At 42.3% G+C, this 17,284-nt stretch overlaps 1 protein-coding gene across 1 annotated transcript in view; it reads left to right on the top strand.

Moving 5' to 3' along the window:
• The window catches only part of ERBB4 (erb-b2 receptor tyrosine kinase 4), a 981,920-nt gene that overhangs the window by 717,504 nt on the left and 247,132 nt on the right, over window positions 1-17,284 (top strand). Inside the window, exons 6-7 of the mRNA XM_044978382.1 lie at window positions 12,229-12,347; window positions 16,808-16,949. Of these exons, the coding sequence (XP_044834317.1) occupies window positions 12,229-12,347; window positions 16,808-16,949 (261 nt within the window). The remainder of the gene's footprint in view (window positions 1-12,228; window positions 12,348-16,807; window positions 16,950-17,284) is intronic.

Raw genomic sequence — 17,284 nt, 5'->3', positions numbered from 1 at the left:
TTCTAAAAGGCACCATTTCCTAATGCTGGCTTCCTGCTGCACTCTCTGTCTCTCACTCTCTTTCTCTTGAGTTAGTTCATTGGCACCACTAATAGTTCCTCGTGTTCTGTAGCTTGTGACTTTTAAAAATAACAGCTTGGGATTTTCAGAGCATGTAGACAGAATCACTTTATGTAGCATTAGTGCTAACCCCAAGTGTTCAAAAATCACAAGTCAATCTACAAACATTTATGAGACAGGTTTTTTTTTGTTAAATAATAAATTTTAGGTTCTTTTTATTTTTCTTCCGGTTTGAGGGCCTTCTAGGGGCCAACATTTTCAAGCTTTTTCTCTGCAACCCTGAGGGCTAGAATTGAACTTAATAGCAGAATGTCCATTTTTTTTCAATCGCCTTGCTTTAAAAAAGAATAATCACCAAATCTTGCAAAATTGATGGTAACATTATGAGTTAGCAATGCTGATATGGGTAGAAAGAACAGGAGTACTTGTGGCACCTTAAAGACTAACAAATTTATTTTAGCATGAGCTTTCGTGAGCTGCAGCTCACTTCTTCGGATGCATCCGAAGAAGTGAGCTGCAGCTCACGAAAGCTCATGCTAAAATAAATTTGTTAGTCTTTAAGGTGCCACAAGTACTCCTGTTCTTTTTGCGGATACAGACTAACACGGCTGCTACTCTGAAACCTGTCGATATGGGTAGAGTTTACCATGATGGATTGACAAGAACAAGCAGATGTGAATAAGTGGAAATGAACAGTGTTAAGACTACAGGCTAACATTTTTTAAAATGCAAAGTGACTTAGGACCCTACATCTCATTTTCAAAAGTGATTTAGGCACTTAGACCCAGATTTTCCAAGGTACTTAGGTACCTTATGATATTGTCAAAAAGCCTAAGCAGTTCAGGCACCTTAGGTGCTTTTGAAAATTCCATTAGGTGCCTAAATATATTGGAAAATCTGGTCCTTAGAGGTTAAATCTTGTTCACTTTCAATGAGACTTAAGATCCTAAATGTCTACATTGATTTCAATGTATTGAAATCAATAGACTGTAGGTGCCTAGGCACTTTTGAAATACCCACTAGGTGTCTATTTGCATTTTAGATGTCCTTATAGTTTTAAAAATCTGGCCCTAATTCACTTTTGAAAATGGGACTTTAGGCTTCTAAGTTAATTAGGTGCTTTTGAAAATTTTACCCACAAGGCTTTGTTAAAAAGAGAAGAAGAAGTTGACCCAAATGAAATGGGGAAAAAAGATGTAATCTTTTTTCTGGGATAAACTAGGGTACAATTTTGATTATTTAAAAGAAATGAAAAATAAAATTTAAATGCATAATGGTTATGTATTCACAGTTTCCCCCTGACAGTTTTGCAAAGAAGCCAGTGGTTTGGTGGTAGCTGAATGCTTGCACAATAATGGGGTTAAGAGAAGTATTGAGAAGCAGCTAAAACCAATTATTCTGTATCCCCCCACCCCTTACAGTGCTTTTTAAACTTTAAATTCCCCTCAATAATTTGTAAACACACTCTCTCTGTGCCCAGACAATCTCACTTCCTGGGGGTGGGGAAAGGGGTTCTCTAGGGAACTCCGGAGTCTAGCAGCAGCTGGGTAAGTAGAATCTAGCAACACCTACCTCTTTTTGAAGCAAGATTTCCCACCTGGGAGGCAATGAGGCAGCAGCAGCAGCAGCAGTCCAGTGACATTGCTGTAAACCTCACTTCCTGGCTTAGCCTCCAGTGTTGTGCAGGCTTGTGTTAAAGTTCTATTGATTTTTCTTTAGTTTTCTTTTTTATTTTGCTTTGTTTCTGAATGTAGATATCCCAGAATACATGATTCTCCTTGCTGGTCTGGCTGGTTTGTTCCTCATTCACTTTAATTTGTCTACATGTTTCGGGGATGAAAAATGACAACACAAACCCCACAAAATATTGATCACTCATAATTAAGGATGGACACAAACTTTGGATCAGGATTTTGAACATTGTCATCCAGTGAGTGCCACTGTTCACATTTCAGGTTCTGTTCAGCGCATTATGATGGAGAACTTTCACAGCCTTTAAATTCAAACCTAGCTCTAGATACAGAGCTCCCTTAAATTCTTGCAGTTCTCTGAGTGACTCTCCATATTGCCATTTATGGGTACTGCGCCGCCTTGTGGTGTCTCACAGTAAAAACATCTTCCGGAGGGGTCAGTTAGTGCACTGCAGCACCCCTCGCGCCTGTCCCCTCAGCATCACAGTGCACTGAGAGCAAGTCTATGCAGGTGGTAGTGCTCCTTCCCACCAACTTCCCCCGCCAGCCTGGATGGATGTGAACTGCTCCAGTCTCTTCAGAGTCGCAGTGTCTTACTGCTAGAAATAGGGTACGTCTACACTACGGGACTATTCCGAATTTGCATAAACCGGTTGTGTAAAACAGATTGTATAAAATCGAGTGCGCGCGGCCACACTAAACACATTAAATCGGTGGTGTGCGTCCACGGTCCGAGGCTAGCATCGATTTCTGGAGCATAGCACTGTGGGTAGCTATTCCGTAGCTATCCCATAGTTCCCGCAGCCTCCCCCGCCCCTTGGAATTTCCGGGTTGAGATCCCAGTGCCTGATGGGGCAAAAATCATTGTCGCGGGTGGTTCTGGGTAAATGTCGTCAGTGACTCCTTCCGCTGGGAAAGCAACGGCAGACAAGCATTTCGTGCCTTTTTTCCCTGGATAGCCCTGGCAGATGCCATAGCATGGCAATCATGGAGCCTGTTTTGCCTTTTGTGACTGTCACCGTATGTGTACTAGATGCCGCTCACAGAGGCGATTCAGCAGCGCTACACAGCAGCATGCTTTTGCTTTTGCATGATAGCAGAGATGGTTACCAGCCATATTACACCATCTACCATACCATAAATTCGTAATAAGATGATCGTGGCTACCAGTCCTTTTGCACTGCACCATTTGCTGCTGTCATAAGTGCCCCTGGCTGAAATCAGCCAGGGGCGCAAAAGACAAAATTGGGAATGACTCCCTGAGTCAATCCCTCCTTTTTGGTATCTAAAAATAGAATCAGTCCTGCCTAGAATATGGGCAAGTGTACTAGAGAACCACTGTATCATAGAACCAGAGAGCACAGCTGCTCTGTATCAGGAGGTGCTCCTGCAACAACCCCACCTGTTGATTCCGTTCTTCCCCCAGCCTTCCTGGGCTACCATAGCATTGTCCCCCCACTTGTGTGATGAAGTAATAAAGAATGCAGGAATAAGACACAGTGACTTGTTAGTGAGAAATGAGTGGAAGGCAGCCTCCAGCTGCTATGATAGTCCAGACAGGACAGTAAGGAGTGTGGAGGCGAGGAGCCCAGCATCCCTCTGCTAGTCCAGGGGCAATTCAATCTTTTTTTTACACATGAAGGGTGGGGGCTGATGGAGCTCAGCCCCCTGTTGCTATGATGACCAGCCATACTGCACCATCTACCAGGAAAAATTAGGGCCAGGCGCCCTTGATCGACCTCACAGATGCTAGTTGGCATGGTTACCAGCCCTTTTGCACTGCCCCATGTGCCAATAGGCTGATGATGAGGACGGATACCAGTCATATTGCACCATCAGCCGCCCATGGCGTGGGGGGAGCAAGGATGTTGGTGTTGAGTGCTGCAGCATCGCGTCTATCTGCAGCATTCAGTAAAGATAGGGTGACATGTAAAAGAGTCGAGAGAGGATTGTTTTCCCTTTCACTTCTGAGGGTGGGTGGGGGGGTGCGTAAATTGCCGAGCTATGCCCTGACCCACCGCAGACACTGTGTTTGACCCTAGAAGCATTTGGAGCTCAGCCAAGAATGCAAATGCTTTTCAGAGACTGCAGGAACTGTGGGATAGCTTGAGTCCTCCAGTCCATGAGCGTCCATTTGATTCTTTGGCTTTCCGTTACGCTTGTCACACAGCAGTGCGCTGAGTCCCTGCTATGGCGTCTGTCTGGAGATTTTAAAAAAATGATTTTGAATTTTGTCTTCTGTAACGGAGCGCTGATAGAACAGATTTGCCTGCCCTTACAGCGATCACATCCGCATGGTCCATGCTGGAGCTCTTTCTTTATTTTGATTTTTAACTGCATCGCCACATGTGCTGAACGGAGCTCCACGCTGGGCAAACAGGAAATATTCAAAAGTTCGCGGGGCTTTTCCTGTCTACCTGGCCACTGCATCCGAGTTCAGATTGCTGTCCAGAGCGGTCAGTGGTGCACTGTGGGATACCGCCCGGAGGCCAATACCGTCGATCTGCGGCCACACTAACCCTAATCCGATATGGTAATACCGATATTAGCGCTACTCCTCTCGTTAGGGAGGAGTACAGAAACCGGTTTAAAGTGCCCTTTATACCGATATAAAGGGCCTCTCAGTGTGGACGGGTGTGGCGTTAAATCGGTTTTACACTCCTAAAACCGGTTTAAACACCTAGTGTAGACCAGGCCATAGTATGTGTTAGCTCGTTTGGTTTGGTTAGTGAATTAGGCTTTCTGTGGGTTCCAGGTGATAGAGGAACTGAAGAAACAGAAGCAGCCAGGATTCAAGAAGTGGGCTACCTGCCCAGCTGTCTGCCCAGCATCCGATGAACATGGAGTGCCTCAAGTGCCTGGGAGAAGGAGACTCGCCTTCTGGGTGTTGGATTTGCTGAATCTTTAATCCCAGAGCACGCCAGGATAGGAAGACTGACTTGCAACTCCTTTTCCTAAAGGAAGCCCTTGAGGCTAGATCTTTTGGACCTGATCAAGACTCAGATCCTAGGTCAAACAGAGCAGTCTCTGTTCCTGTGGCTACCAGTAGCTCCAAGCAACTGGAGGTCTTCAAGTCCTGGTGGGGTCTGACTCGGTGCCTGCAGCTCCCTCAGTCAAGCCTCTAAGGCTACAGATGTCCAAACCAAGGGCCATGTGATCGGCTCCATTGGCCCCTGTTCCATAAGAGAGGTTGAAAGAGTTTGGCCACCCTCACCGTTGCCATACCTTGTGCTTCCCAACTAAGCGACCCCAATGGAAACCTTGCATCTGTGGGACCAGGGCTGGTTCTGACTTTCACTTCTGCGTCCAAGAAGATGGAATTGCTCAGTGTGTCAGAAACTGGGTCATCGGTGCCTCCGGTTCTGTCCGTTGTGGAAAAAGAGGCTGGGAGACCAAAAAACAGCCATGCCGGGCAGTGTTAGCAGTGCCAATTCCATGCATCAGAACTGTTGGATTCATCAGATGCTGACAAGACTGCTATGGTTACCTGGCGGAGAGCCGTTCCATCTTTCATAGCCAGGGATAATGGAGTGGTAGGGAATGTTGGATCTGATGTCATTTTCGGATCCGCTGTCAGTTCTTCGATTGGTTCTGATTATGTCCTCAGTTCCAGAAAACTCTGTCACCATGATATCCCAGGTTCACCTGCCGGCTCTGTTTGCTTCACCGATTCTGAGTGGGAAATCACAGGGGCTCCAAAAGGAGACGTATTTCCCGAGTTCCGAGGTCATCTTCCCCATCTGCTGTTGAAAGGAGGAGGCCAGAAGACACTGTCGGTCTTCCCTAGAATCACCCTTTGCTTCCTTTACCTTGGACCTCTGCAGGGTCTCCCCAAGGAGCCAGATCTCCATTTTTCCCTTTGGATCCACTATTATCACCATTAAATTCCATATTGGATCCAGACTCGAATCCTTACCAGGAGGAAGATAGAGGATGAAAACAGAGACCAGTGGCTCACTTCATACCACTCTGTGGTCCTCTTCCTCCTTTCCAAACCCTAATTGTTGGGGAGACTGGCAATCTGGGACCTATAGCCTTACTGGAAGCCTCCTCATTAGTTTAATTACCGTCCGAGTGGATGGAGAGGTAATGTTTCATCTGTTAAGGATTTAGCAGTCCAGAAATCTTGAATTCCACTCCTCTGAATCTGTTGACATTACAGACAGTGATGCCTTAAACACTGTTTGAAGAAGAGGACAAGGAGGTACCTTCTGTCTTCAGTCAGGAGCATTTGAAAATGGACTATAAGTAGGGGGTTGGACTAGATGACCTCCTGAGATCCCTTCCAACCCTGATATTCTATGATTCTATGATAAACCTGATTTATCACTGGATGAACACGTGGGGGTGGCTTTGTCCTCCTCTCCTTCCGAGGACACTATGGAATTCCATAACTTTGTGGATATTATAGTGTCCACTTCAACTCTTCCTGCATTGCCTGCAGAAGAGACTTGCCACCTGGTGTGTGGTATTCTCGCGGCTACTTCAACAGAATATCTGTACCCATTATGGATGGAGTGCTACAGCCGGCTAAATCCATGTGGACCACGCCTGCTTCTTGCCAAACTGTTTCTAAGAAAGCTGACAAGCTGTCTCAGACGCCTTCTGAGGGGCTTTCCTATTTTCACAGGCACCCTATCCCTAAAGTAGTTGCTTCCAGTAACACAGCAAGATCTGGACTATCATGTCCCACCCCAGCCAATAAAGAGGGGGAAAGGATTGATTTGTTAGAGAGAAAGACATTCTCTTCATCATCCCTGTCTATGGGTGGCTAATTATCAGGTGGTCATTGCCTGTTACCAATTACATCTCTGGGAAAGTATGACATTGTTTTTACCGGACTTGCCTGATAACAGGAGAAGGTTGGTGAGAACCATTTTAATGCAGGTCCAGGATGTATCCAATCATACACCCAGCACCTCGTTTCATGCTTCAGACTCTGCTGCCAGAGCACTTGTGCCTGCTTTGACTATCAGGTGGCACATATGGCTTCATTTCTCCTGCCTAGCTATGGGCTCTAGAATTAAGCTGGAGGATTTTCCTTTTGAAGGCAGGGATTCTTTTAATTGAGAAGAGGGGCGAATTGCTGGGACAACTGAAAGACCTAAGATTGACAGCTCGCTCTCTGGGTTTGATTCCTTCTGCTAAAGTAATCTTATCCTTTGGTGACCCAGCAATACCAGCATCCTCCCAGGGACACTGTAGGAAAAGACTTTTGAAGCCAAGATCCGAATCTAAGCAAACTGCTTCCTCATTAGCGTCATTGTCACAGCATAACAAGCATCAGTTTTGAAGGGACAATGAGGAGCTGAGAACCAGTCAGATGAGACCAATGAACCTTTTTCTTTGGAGACAGGTTAGTCGACTTCAACAACAAATGGAAGCAAATTACAGTGGCACAATAGGTTCTAGAGATTGTAGAAAGAGGCTATGCTGTACAATTAATAATTTTGTCTCCTCCCAACTCCCCTACCCTCCTTCTTCAGGAACTCTTCTCCTGAGGTGATGCTTGTCACAGAAATGAAAAAAATACTTCTGATAGGAGCAGTTGAAAAGGTTCCTGAATACCTGAGGGGTCAGGGATTTTATTCCCTGGTACAGAAGGAGGATTGTTTTTTGTTTTTTGTTTGTTTTGTTTTGTTTTGTTTGTTTGGTTGGTTGGTTGGTTTTGTTTGGTTGGTTTTTGGCTGATACTGGATTTAAAGGATTGAAATGAATACATTTGGAAGTTTTGATTCCACATGTTGGATTCTGGCCACCATAATCCCTTTGCTGTTGGTCATGGATTGGTTCGCAACTCTCAGTGCAAAGGACATATTTCTATTCTGAAAAATCATTGCAAGTACCTTCGATTTGTGGTGGGCAATCACCACTTCCTGTTCAGGGTCTTCCATTTGGCCTTTCAGTGGCACCCAGAGTTTTTACAAAATGTCTCTTTGTGGTAGCAGCTTATCTGAGGAATGGGTGTATTTTTGTTTACCCCTATTCAGATGACTGGCTACCAAAGTTGTCCTTATGTGAGGATCCATTAAACCATATAGTCTTCACTACCAATCTCTTTTCAGACCTCAAGCTCTTTCTCAGCCACCCAAAGTCAATCCTCTGCCCTTCAAAAAAGATCCCTTTTCTAGGTGCCATACTGGAGTCCACAGAAGGCAGAGCTTTTCTGCCAGAGGGTGCTGGATTCAGCCAGGCGTTGTTTCAATCTCTAGTCAACGAGGACTCTGTTCCCACCTCCAGATTAGTTGCAGCACTGCTTATCAGACTGTCCCATCAGTGGGAATACCAGAGCCACTAGAAGCAGAAATGAAGGTTTCTTACCTGAAGCTGGAGTTCTTCAAGATCTGCATCCACCTTCCCACCCACCGCCCCTCTCTGTCTGAGTCCTTGTTGTTCTGTGTCTCTGGCTTTGTGGAGGAAGGAAATGAGGTGGTCAGAGCACTCAACCCCCTTTTTGGCCCCGCCCTCGGTAGATCTTGATGCTGAGAGGAGGGGTTGGAATGGGGGGCATGGGAGCACTATGGTTTACACTGCTAGAAGAGGCTTTTACCGTAAGGCACAGCTTGGTGGTGCAGTACCCATTAATGTGAATATGCAGAGCCATCTCAGAGGACTCCGGTTATAGGTAAATAACCTTCATGTATTTAAAACTGGGCATTGATTTGAACCAAACCTAACCACACAGCAAAATTTGTGGCCGTACTAACTCTTTCACTTAAAAAAATGGGTTGATAGTATAGTAGTAACACTTTTTATGGCCAATGATGGATAAACCTACAAAAGATTCAGCTTAATTTGGATAAGTATCTATGAATTTCCAAGACTTTTCTGAAGCTATAATCTGAAATTAATGAAATGTCTTTAATCTAGAAATTAGGTTGTAAATTTCCTAAAATGCTGGTTTCTCTCTAGTTTTCGGGTACTGCTTTATATCAGCCAGCTCAAATATCTAGCGAGAATAGTTTTTCATTGAAAAATTCTGGCATTTCTGCTTCTAACCCTAGCTCAAAACTCGAAACTGGAGATCCATGAAGAAATGAAGATGGGGAAAAAATTAACCATTCATTATAGAACTTACAAAATGATTTAGTGAGATCTGAAGGGTTAAGCACACAGTGTTTCTCCCATCCCTACCTATAACACCTTGGATTGTTTATTACAGTCATTCCTTGTTATTGTACATCAACCACATGTGTACAATGTGCTTTAAACAGAGCACTACGAGTCACATTTGTAGTGAATTTTTTTTTAAATGAGTTAGAAGGTACCCATATTCACATGGGAGTTAACACTGTACCAAACTTTCAGATTATAGTAAAATAGATAGGCTTTCATTAGAAACTTACTTGCACTGATGAGTTTTATTTATCTGTATATACCGATTAATAAATATATTGAATAATGAAATGATATTGAAGACAGACACAGTCCAATATGAGGAAATTCTCAGCTGTTATAAATCAGCGTACTTCCATTGACTTAAATACACCTGCTGAGGATCAGACCCTATCAGTTAATGTTGCTATGATGGTTATGTACTGCAGATCACCAGTTGTGCTTAGATATATTTATTGATTTGCATATGTGTTTTGAGGTTGCATTGATATATGTTTATTTCAAGTAATTTAAATAAGCTCTGTCTGTTCTTCCTACTAGTAAGTTGACATTAAGTGGATTTGCTTTACAGAAATCTTCCATTTGTGCTGCAATTCAGTTTGCATAAGTCACAAAGAAAATATTTTCTATCCATGAGCTTGTTTTAGTTATCAAGATGGATAAAATTATTCTGAGTGCATCACTTTTCTCCTTTAGATCTTAAATGATGATTGCTTCTTACCTTCTCTTTGCTTATTTACACCTTTATTCCATACATAAATGTAATGTCTTTAAATAGTTTTTTGCATTATCTAAAGTTCTAATAGATAGCCAGGGGACTTCACATTGAAAAATGGGTTCATTTACATTATAAACATCCTGTATTTTCTTAAATATAGTTTTTACGTATGAGAAATCAGCAATTTATTAAAATACGTGTAAAGGAGAAAGTTGGTAGGGGGTTTTGGGTTTTTATTTTTTTTTGAACACTTGAAAAATATTTTCCATACACAAGCAATGATCTGCTTTTGAACAGAGTGGTCAATTAAGGTTAATTATAGGAGTGTAGCATCATTACTCCTCTGCCAAAGACAGCTTGAAGCAGAACGTGCAGACGTTCCACATCCAATGGTTTGTAGGGTTCCCTGTAAACTGTTGACTTCTCCCGTTTTTTCCCATTAAACAAAGTCCCTGTGCACTATAGTCTATAGGCAGACTGTGGTGTGCTGTGATCCAGCAATAATTCACAAGCCAAATGAGATTTAATTGGCTTCATATGTGATTGTGGTTTGATTAGCATTTCTTTGTACCACATTAGCACTTAGAAGCCTCAACCAATTTAGAAGGTATCGGAGGGGTAATCGTGTTAGTCTGGATCTGTAAAAAGCAACAAAGAGTCCTGTGGCACCTTATAGATTGACAGACGTATTGGAGCATAAGCTTTGGTGGGTGAATACCCACTTCGTCAGACGCATCAGGTGCTATGGGACTCTTTCTTGCTTTTAACCAATTTAGAGGCTCCATTGCACTGTATTGACATATGGCGAGAGACTGTGGCACCAGAGAGCTTGCAGCATAAAGAGACAAGGTAGCCAAATTATGTGAAGGGAAACAGAGGTAAAGTGATTTGCCCAAGCTGAGTGTTAGAACTGGCATTGGAACCCAGGTCTCCTGACTCCCAATCTAGTGCCCTGGCCATTACTACACTGCCTCTTGTTATCCCTAAAGACACCTGTTTGTTTCAGGAAGTGGTGCCGGTGATTAAAGAGGTAGCACTTTTTACCTTGGTCAGTACTGAAACAGTGCCCCATCATGTCATGAGGGAGCTCAGCGCTGCTGCAGGTGAATTAAAACGCAAGTATTTTGGGTGAGACTCAAAACTCTGGTCCTAGTTACGTATTGTCATTCTTAAGCCACAAACAGATGTTTGTCAGAGCAGTAGAGTTCATCCCCATACGTTGGGCAAATTCGAGTTTGGTTACTAAATTCTGCCCACCTGAATTCCATCTGCTATTTCAATCAGAAACACCATTTCTTACTTTCTGTCCTTTGCATAGCAGGGCTGCATTTCATCCACAGGCAGTTGGCTTTGATTAAGTGATTCCTGTGTGTAGTCTATATACCAGATCAATTATATAGTGCTTTGGGATCCTTCAATATGAGAAGCAGGGCTATAAAGGGAAGATCAGTATGAGTTTGTGGAGAAACAACGTGTATGTTTCATCTTACAAAAAATAAAACCGAGCCCTCAGTGAACTTTTCTGATTTCTTATTGAGAACTCCAAAAACCATCTTTTACAGCCTTTTAATACAATGAATCATTGAAGAGGGATTCATGTTTCAATTAGACAGAGTTCAGTAGGTTCAATCTAACTATTACATTGAAGAGCACTGTCTGGTTGCTGACTTACTGACTTTGAATCACCAGGAATTTAGGGAATTGTATCTGTTTTGATAAGTATCAACTTCTTGCATGTTTTATGAGTGTGGGCCAATAGTTCTTTCACCAGGAGAAGACGACTGGGTACTTAATGGGATAAAATATAGAGGATTTGATTTTGATTTGGTAATGTGGAAGACCTTGGGCTAAATCCTAGTGCCACTGAAGTCAGCTAGGAAAGGAAATGTCCCCTGGTTGATGCAGCTTTTACGCGCTGCAATTGCTTATGCTTTAAAGAACACGGTGATACGTAAGTACTGAGAAACAGAAGATATTCAGTTGGTTCCTGACATATTAGATCAAATTTAACCCTGGCATAGATGAGGGTAATGCCATTAAAGGCTTACGACAGGGCTGAATGTAGTCCTTTTGGTCTGAAATTTGGGCTAGAGAGTAGCATTTCAGAAAAAATGTAGAAGCCTGTGGTGTGATAAGTTACAGTTCGTGACTTATATGCTGCTCTGATAGGTCCATTCAGCAGCATTGGCTACATGGGTGCTAGTTGAGGGCAAAATGTGGCCCTATGATTTTGCTCAACTAACTCTGAGTTTCTGTGTATTGTTACATACCCCTGTCATTCTTTACGGAAAACTACATTAAAAGTGATTCACATCACAATAGGCATTTTCCCAGCCAGCCATCAACCTTTGCTAACTCCCTGAAAATGAGAGATTCAGGATTTGTGCTGACTTCCCAGGGTTAAGAGAACAAAGCCTCATAAATCCAGACATATCTGTCCTACCACCTGGGCATTTTCATGTTCCTTTGTAGATGGGATATTACACGGGACCTGAGTGACCTCTGGCCTAGAGGTTATTACAGAGAATCAGATGTTCTCTTCTTAATACTCCATTGTCTTTGTTGATTTGTTTTTTTTTTTTTAATATCCCTGTTCAGTTTAAACAGCTCTCTCCTGACAGCTGATTCCTCTGTCCTTTCCAGTGACAAAGACAGTGTGTGCAGAGCAATGTGATGGACGTTGCTACGGGCCGTACGTCAGTGACTGCTGCCATCGGGAATGCGCTGGAGGCTGTTCCGGACCTAAAGACACTGATTGCTTTGTATGTTTGGGAGTTACCTAATTTCTCTCATCCCACCGGCCACAGTGCAAGTGCTTATGCTTTAATCCATGGAATTCATGATTTTTTGTCACCTTTAATTGAATTGCCTCCGCGTTTCAAGCTTTCAGCTGCACATTTTATCATTTCATATTTTTCCTATTACATTTGCATTACTTATCAGCTTATATTACTCATTAAAAGATTTATGAGATTTACAAATACAGATTTATATGCTAATCTATGTGATTTTTATCTTTCATTTGTCTAAAATTAGCTTTTATAGATGGTGGGGAATTTTTAGAGGCATTTGTCATTACATTTTGCGCTGAAGGGTTTATATATATATATATATATATATATATATATATATATATATATATATATATACATACACACACACACACACGCACAGAAATGTAATATATTTTGCATTGCATATTTTTTATCTGAAGTTTGAGAATACAGTTTGGCTTCCTAGTTAAAGATGGGGTTTTTTATGCTTCCCAGGCTGTATTAAACAAGTTCACCTATTCAACTGGGGTGTGCGTCTTAGAAGAAAGAGAAGAACAAATGTTTCCTAGTCACTAAAATCCAAATGCTCACAATACATCCTTTCAAAGAGAAAAAGAGTTAAAACTGAATCAGGAGCTTAATTTTCTCAGACAGACATTCTCAATATGGCCAAATTCTTTCCAGATGCAGTCAATTAGTTGTGTAACTCAGAAAGCAGCCTTTGCTCCTATTACCGTGGAAAGAAATCCATGTACCTTCATCACACTACCTCACCAAGATACACAGTCTGTTAATATCTTCAGTGGAAGCTGGGTGCACACTTAAATTTGCCCTAGTAATTTCAGGTTAGGTTCTCAACTAACCTATGCTAGTATACCAGCATAGAAGGTGATGTTTTCAGAGGAAATGGAAGGCGAACTCTTAGACCTTTTTGAAAATCTCTGTCAGATAGCATAAGGAAAGACCATCGTGCATGGCGCAATCTGTGCTAATCTTGTATATTTTATTTTATAGCCCAATAGATAATATTGGACTGGCTAGAATGTATGTGTACATTGCCTCTCTTGGATGGAAGCAGAACTATTCAGCTAAAAAGAACAGGAGTATTTGTGGCACCTTAGAGACTAACAAATTCATTTGAGCATAAGCTTTCGTGGGCTACAGCTCACTTCTTCGGACGCATAGAATGGAACACACAGAAAGAAGATATTTATACATACAGAGAACATGAGAAGGTGGAAGTAGCCATGCCAACTATAAGAGGCCAATCAACTGAGATGAGCTATCATCAGCAGGAGAAAAAAAAAACCTTGAAGTGATAACTATTCAACTGTGTCACAGGCCCACAAATCTTCTCCTTCAGCTCTAGTGATGAGGGCCTGTGCTTTGCAGTGTACAAGGCCTAGTTCTATCCCTGTCACCATGGTGAACTTCTGAGTGGCCTTGGACTGCAGCACAGTGACAGCCATCACATTACTGTTACTTGTATTACAGCAGCAAGCAACTAAAGCTGCCAACTGTGATCGGGGCCCTGTTTAACACAGTATTGAAAATACACATAGTGGGCATCGTTCAAAGTTAACTGGAAGTCAGTGGAAGCCCTTATGTTGACTTCAGTGGGCTTTCCATCAGACAGTCCCTGTCCCCCACAGTCTAACTAGACAAACTATGAGAGAAAGTATTATTACCCATTTTACAATTGGGGGACTTGTTAAGTAACTTGCACAAGGCCACTTAAGAAGTCTGTGGCAGAGCTATGACTTGATCCCATATCTTCTGAGTCCCAATCTGTCACTTTAACCACACATCAATCCTTCCTGAAGTGTTAGGAGGCCGTGTATTGTTACAGTATTATTTCTGTAACATCACCGCACACAGGAGAAAATGTGATTTCTATGGGCCATTGAACACTCCACATTTTTCTGGAGCTTCTCTGTAGCAATTATGGAAATGCCTGTGCTAAAAATCATGTTAGCACTTTTGTGCTGCTCCAGTATGAAAATAGAAAGGGCACCAGGGGGATGCCAGGGGCCCTTAGTATAAATAAAAATCAAAAGCCTTAGCATTCAACAGCTTTGAGAACAACTTATTTCATTCCTATCATGTGCTGGGGTCGAAGTAGTACCCTTTTGGGCTATAGTGGGGGACATGCAGAAGATGTCTTGGAGAAAATGTAGCTATTTATTTTTGAATTGAGATGTACATCTTGATATTTCCCTTTGCATTTTTGTTTTGTTTTGCTTTCATATGCATCTTGGGCACATTTAGAAACGAGCGCTGTAAGTTTTGCATATGTTAGTGAAACAATTATGAGGGTACAAAAAGTTTTACAGTCATAAATTAAAACTTCCTGAGTCTTCTAGACTGGTTTTTAATAGATTCTTCTTGGAAAGTGTCATCTCTTTGAGTAATGTATCGTCGGTGTGCCTCATTCTGATTATGCATTTACTAAGTCATCACCAGAGGATTGTCATGTTTGTGATGAAGTACTTGCTAAGACAACAGTGGATGTAGAAAATGTGCTGAGGAAACAAAGTAAATTAGTATTTATTAATAAACGAAAGTACAGTTCGTGATGCATTAAGAAATCCTTTGGCACATTATGGCAGCCTCTCAAAGCCTGTAATAATATCCTGTTGTAAAAATGTTTTTAATATTTGCTGGGAAAAGTTCTCCCATCCTTCTCCGCCCACTGGCATTCATTAATCTGTGCATTCACCTTTGAAAGCAAGCCAATACCCATCCTGTGGCATAGCTGTTTCATTGTATTTACACATATGGGTTTAGTGATGTTCTCAGATCTGGGGTGAAAATAAATCTGGAGTGGAGACACGATTCTCCTTTTAGGGCCTGATCCAACCATAGAACTTACCTTTATTGGGAATTAACTAAATCAAATGCACTGCTTCTAGTGAATTAATCCTAGAACTTTAAACTTACTGCCTATTTTCAAATACATGGTTCTGATGAACCAAAAATGGCAGGTTCAGTTTAGATAGGCTGTCAACTCAAAAGGATCATGGGAACCAAAGAACTCCATGCAAGGCTGATGATTTCATCCTGACTCTCCCTGGTGGGCCCTCTCCCTTCAGCAGCATTTATATCCCTTTCTAGTCTTCTGGAGGAAGGGTATGACCACCCGCTCCCCTCCTGAAATCTTCAGGTATGACCCAGATGGCCCCATCCTCGTCCCATCTCTGTGATGCCTTCTGAGGCAACTCAGGCCTTGGACTGAGGTAAGGGCTTTTAAAAGAGGCAGCAGAGCCAGAGGAGCCTTACTCAGTCCTCCTGCTTCTGAATGTGAGAGGAGTGCCCTGAAGTTCCTCCCTGGGTCTGAGGCTGTGACGCTTCTTGCTGGCTCTTTGAAGAAGCAAGCCAGAGAGTGGAACCAGCTGGCTATTTGCTGATCAGAAGGCTGTATCCCAAGGCCAAAGAGGTTTTGAGGCAATCAGGCTGCCAGAAGATCTATACAGTTACACAGGGAGGCACAATCCTGTTGCCAAGATGGCCAACCGTACAAGGAGGATCCCAGGGTAGGATTGGGATGACCTCCACTGGCCCAAATTAAGTGCATAAACCTTTCATGTAAAACTTGAAACCAGACAGAATTTTTTTTTCTAATTTGAGAGTTTTGCTGTCAGCGTGTCTTATCAGTTGTAACTGATAAAATAGGCACAATACAGAATGGTAGAGTATGAAGAAATCAGTGTTTTCTCCAGGTTCAAGTCTTGCATAGGCAATTTATTTTTTTCCCTACGTTCATCTACTCTTTTTATCCACACACTTGACTCCTCATGTGTCAGGGCCTTGTCCTGTGTCAGTGATGTATGGTGGAGCCTGAATATTGAGTCCTATTTTTCCTTCCCAGTGTGTGAATTAACTGACCTGGTTACATTTGCCACTTGGGAAAATGACCCCCTCCAGTGCTAGTGCATGGGAAATGCTTATCCTCATTGCTGTCTAATTGGGAGTTTCAGTCCCTCTGTTGAACTGTGCCACGAGAGATCAGAAGGTTGGCCCTCTACAGCACAGATCGTTAGTGTGTGTTCAGCCAGGATATGAGCAGCTTAAGTAGCTGTACGCTGTTGTCAAATTTAGAACTGCCTATCAAGTTTGCCATTGATTGCTAATAGTAAGAATAATAATGAAAAAAATAAGGCTTCCCTTTTTAGATGTATTGGCATCAAGTTCCATTTAAACTGAAAACATTCGTATGGGTTCAAAATGGATTGCTCAAGGATTTGGAAATATCCATGTTTTAATAATAATACCTTTAATAATATCTTAAGAAAAGAAGTGGCTAAATTCAGACCAGGAAAAAACAATGTATCCCATCCACTATAATTGCAACAATGCCTTTGTAGGTAATGGATAGTCAAGGTTCTGCTCTGAAGTAAGTCAATTCAAAAGAAGGTATGACATGATCAGCTTGCTTTCTCGTGTTGCAGGCCTGCATGAATTTCAACGACAGCGGCGCGTGTGTCACTCAGTGCCCCCAGACTTTTGTTTACAATCCCACCACCTTCCAGCTGGAGCACAACCACAACGCCAAATACACCTACGGAGCTTTTTGTGTCAAGAAGTGCCCACGTAAGTTACATGACTGCTGCCTTTTTCACGGTGTCATTGAAGTGCAAGTTGTGAAGAAAACCCTATTAAGAAACCATTGCTAAGCAATGTTAAGTTTAGAGCTAAGTAAATAGTGTAATAGCGCCCGGTATACTCTTTAGCAGTAATACCTTGAAGTTATGTGTTAATCAAAGAGAGTTTCCTTTTGGGATGCTGTTCTAAAAATGCCATGTACTACAGCGAAAGGGTGGGGGGAAGTCTTAAGTGGCTTTCAGTTTTTATGACTAACACTTATTATGTTGATATTCTTATTTGGGCTTTGGTAACCTTAGGAAGTATCCTTTATTGCGTGAAGC

Source organism: Mauremys mutica, chromosome 10, assembly GCF_020497125.1.
Source record: "Mauremys mutica isolate MM-2020 ecotype Southern chromosome 10, ASM2049712v1, whole genome shotgun sequence".
Classification (NCBI taxonomy): domain Eukaryota; kingdom Metazoa; phylum Chordata; order Testudines; family Geoemydidae; genus Mauremys; species Mauremys mutica.
Note: the sequence above shows the minus strand (reverse complement) of the source record. Positions and strands in the feature narration are given on the sequence as shown.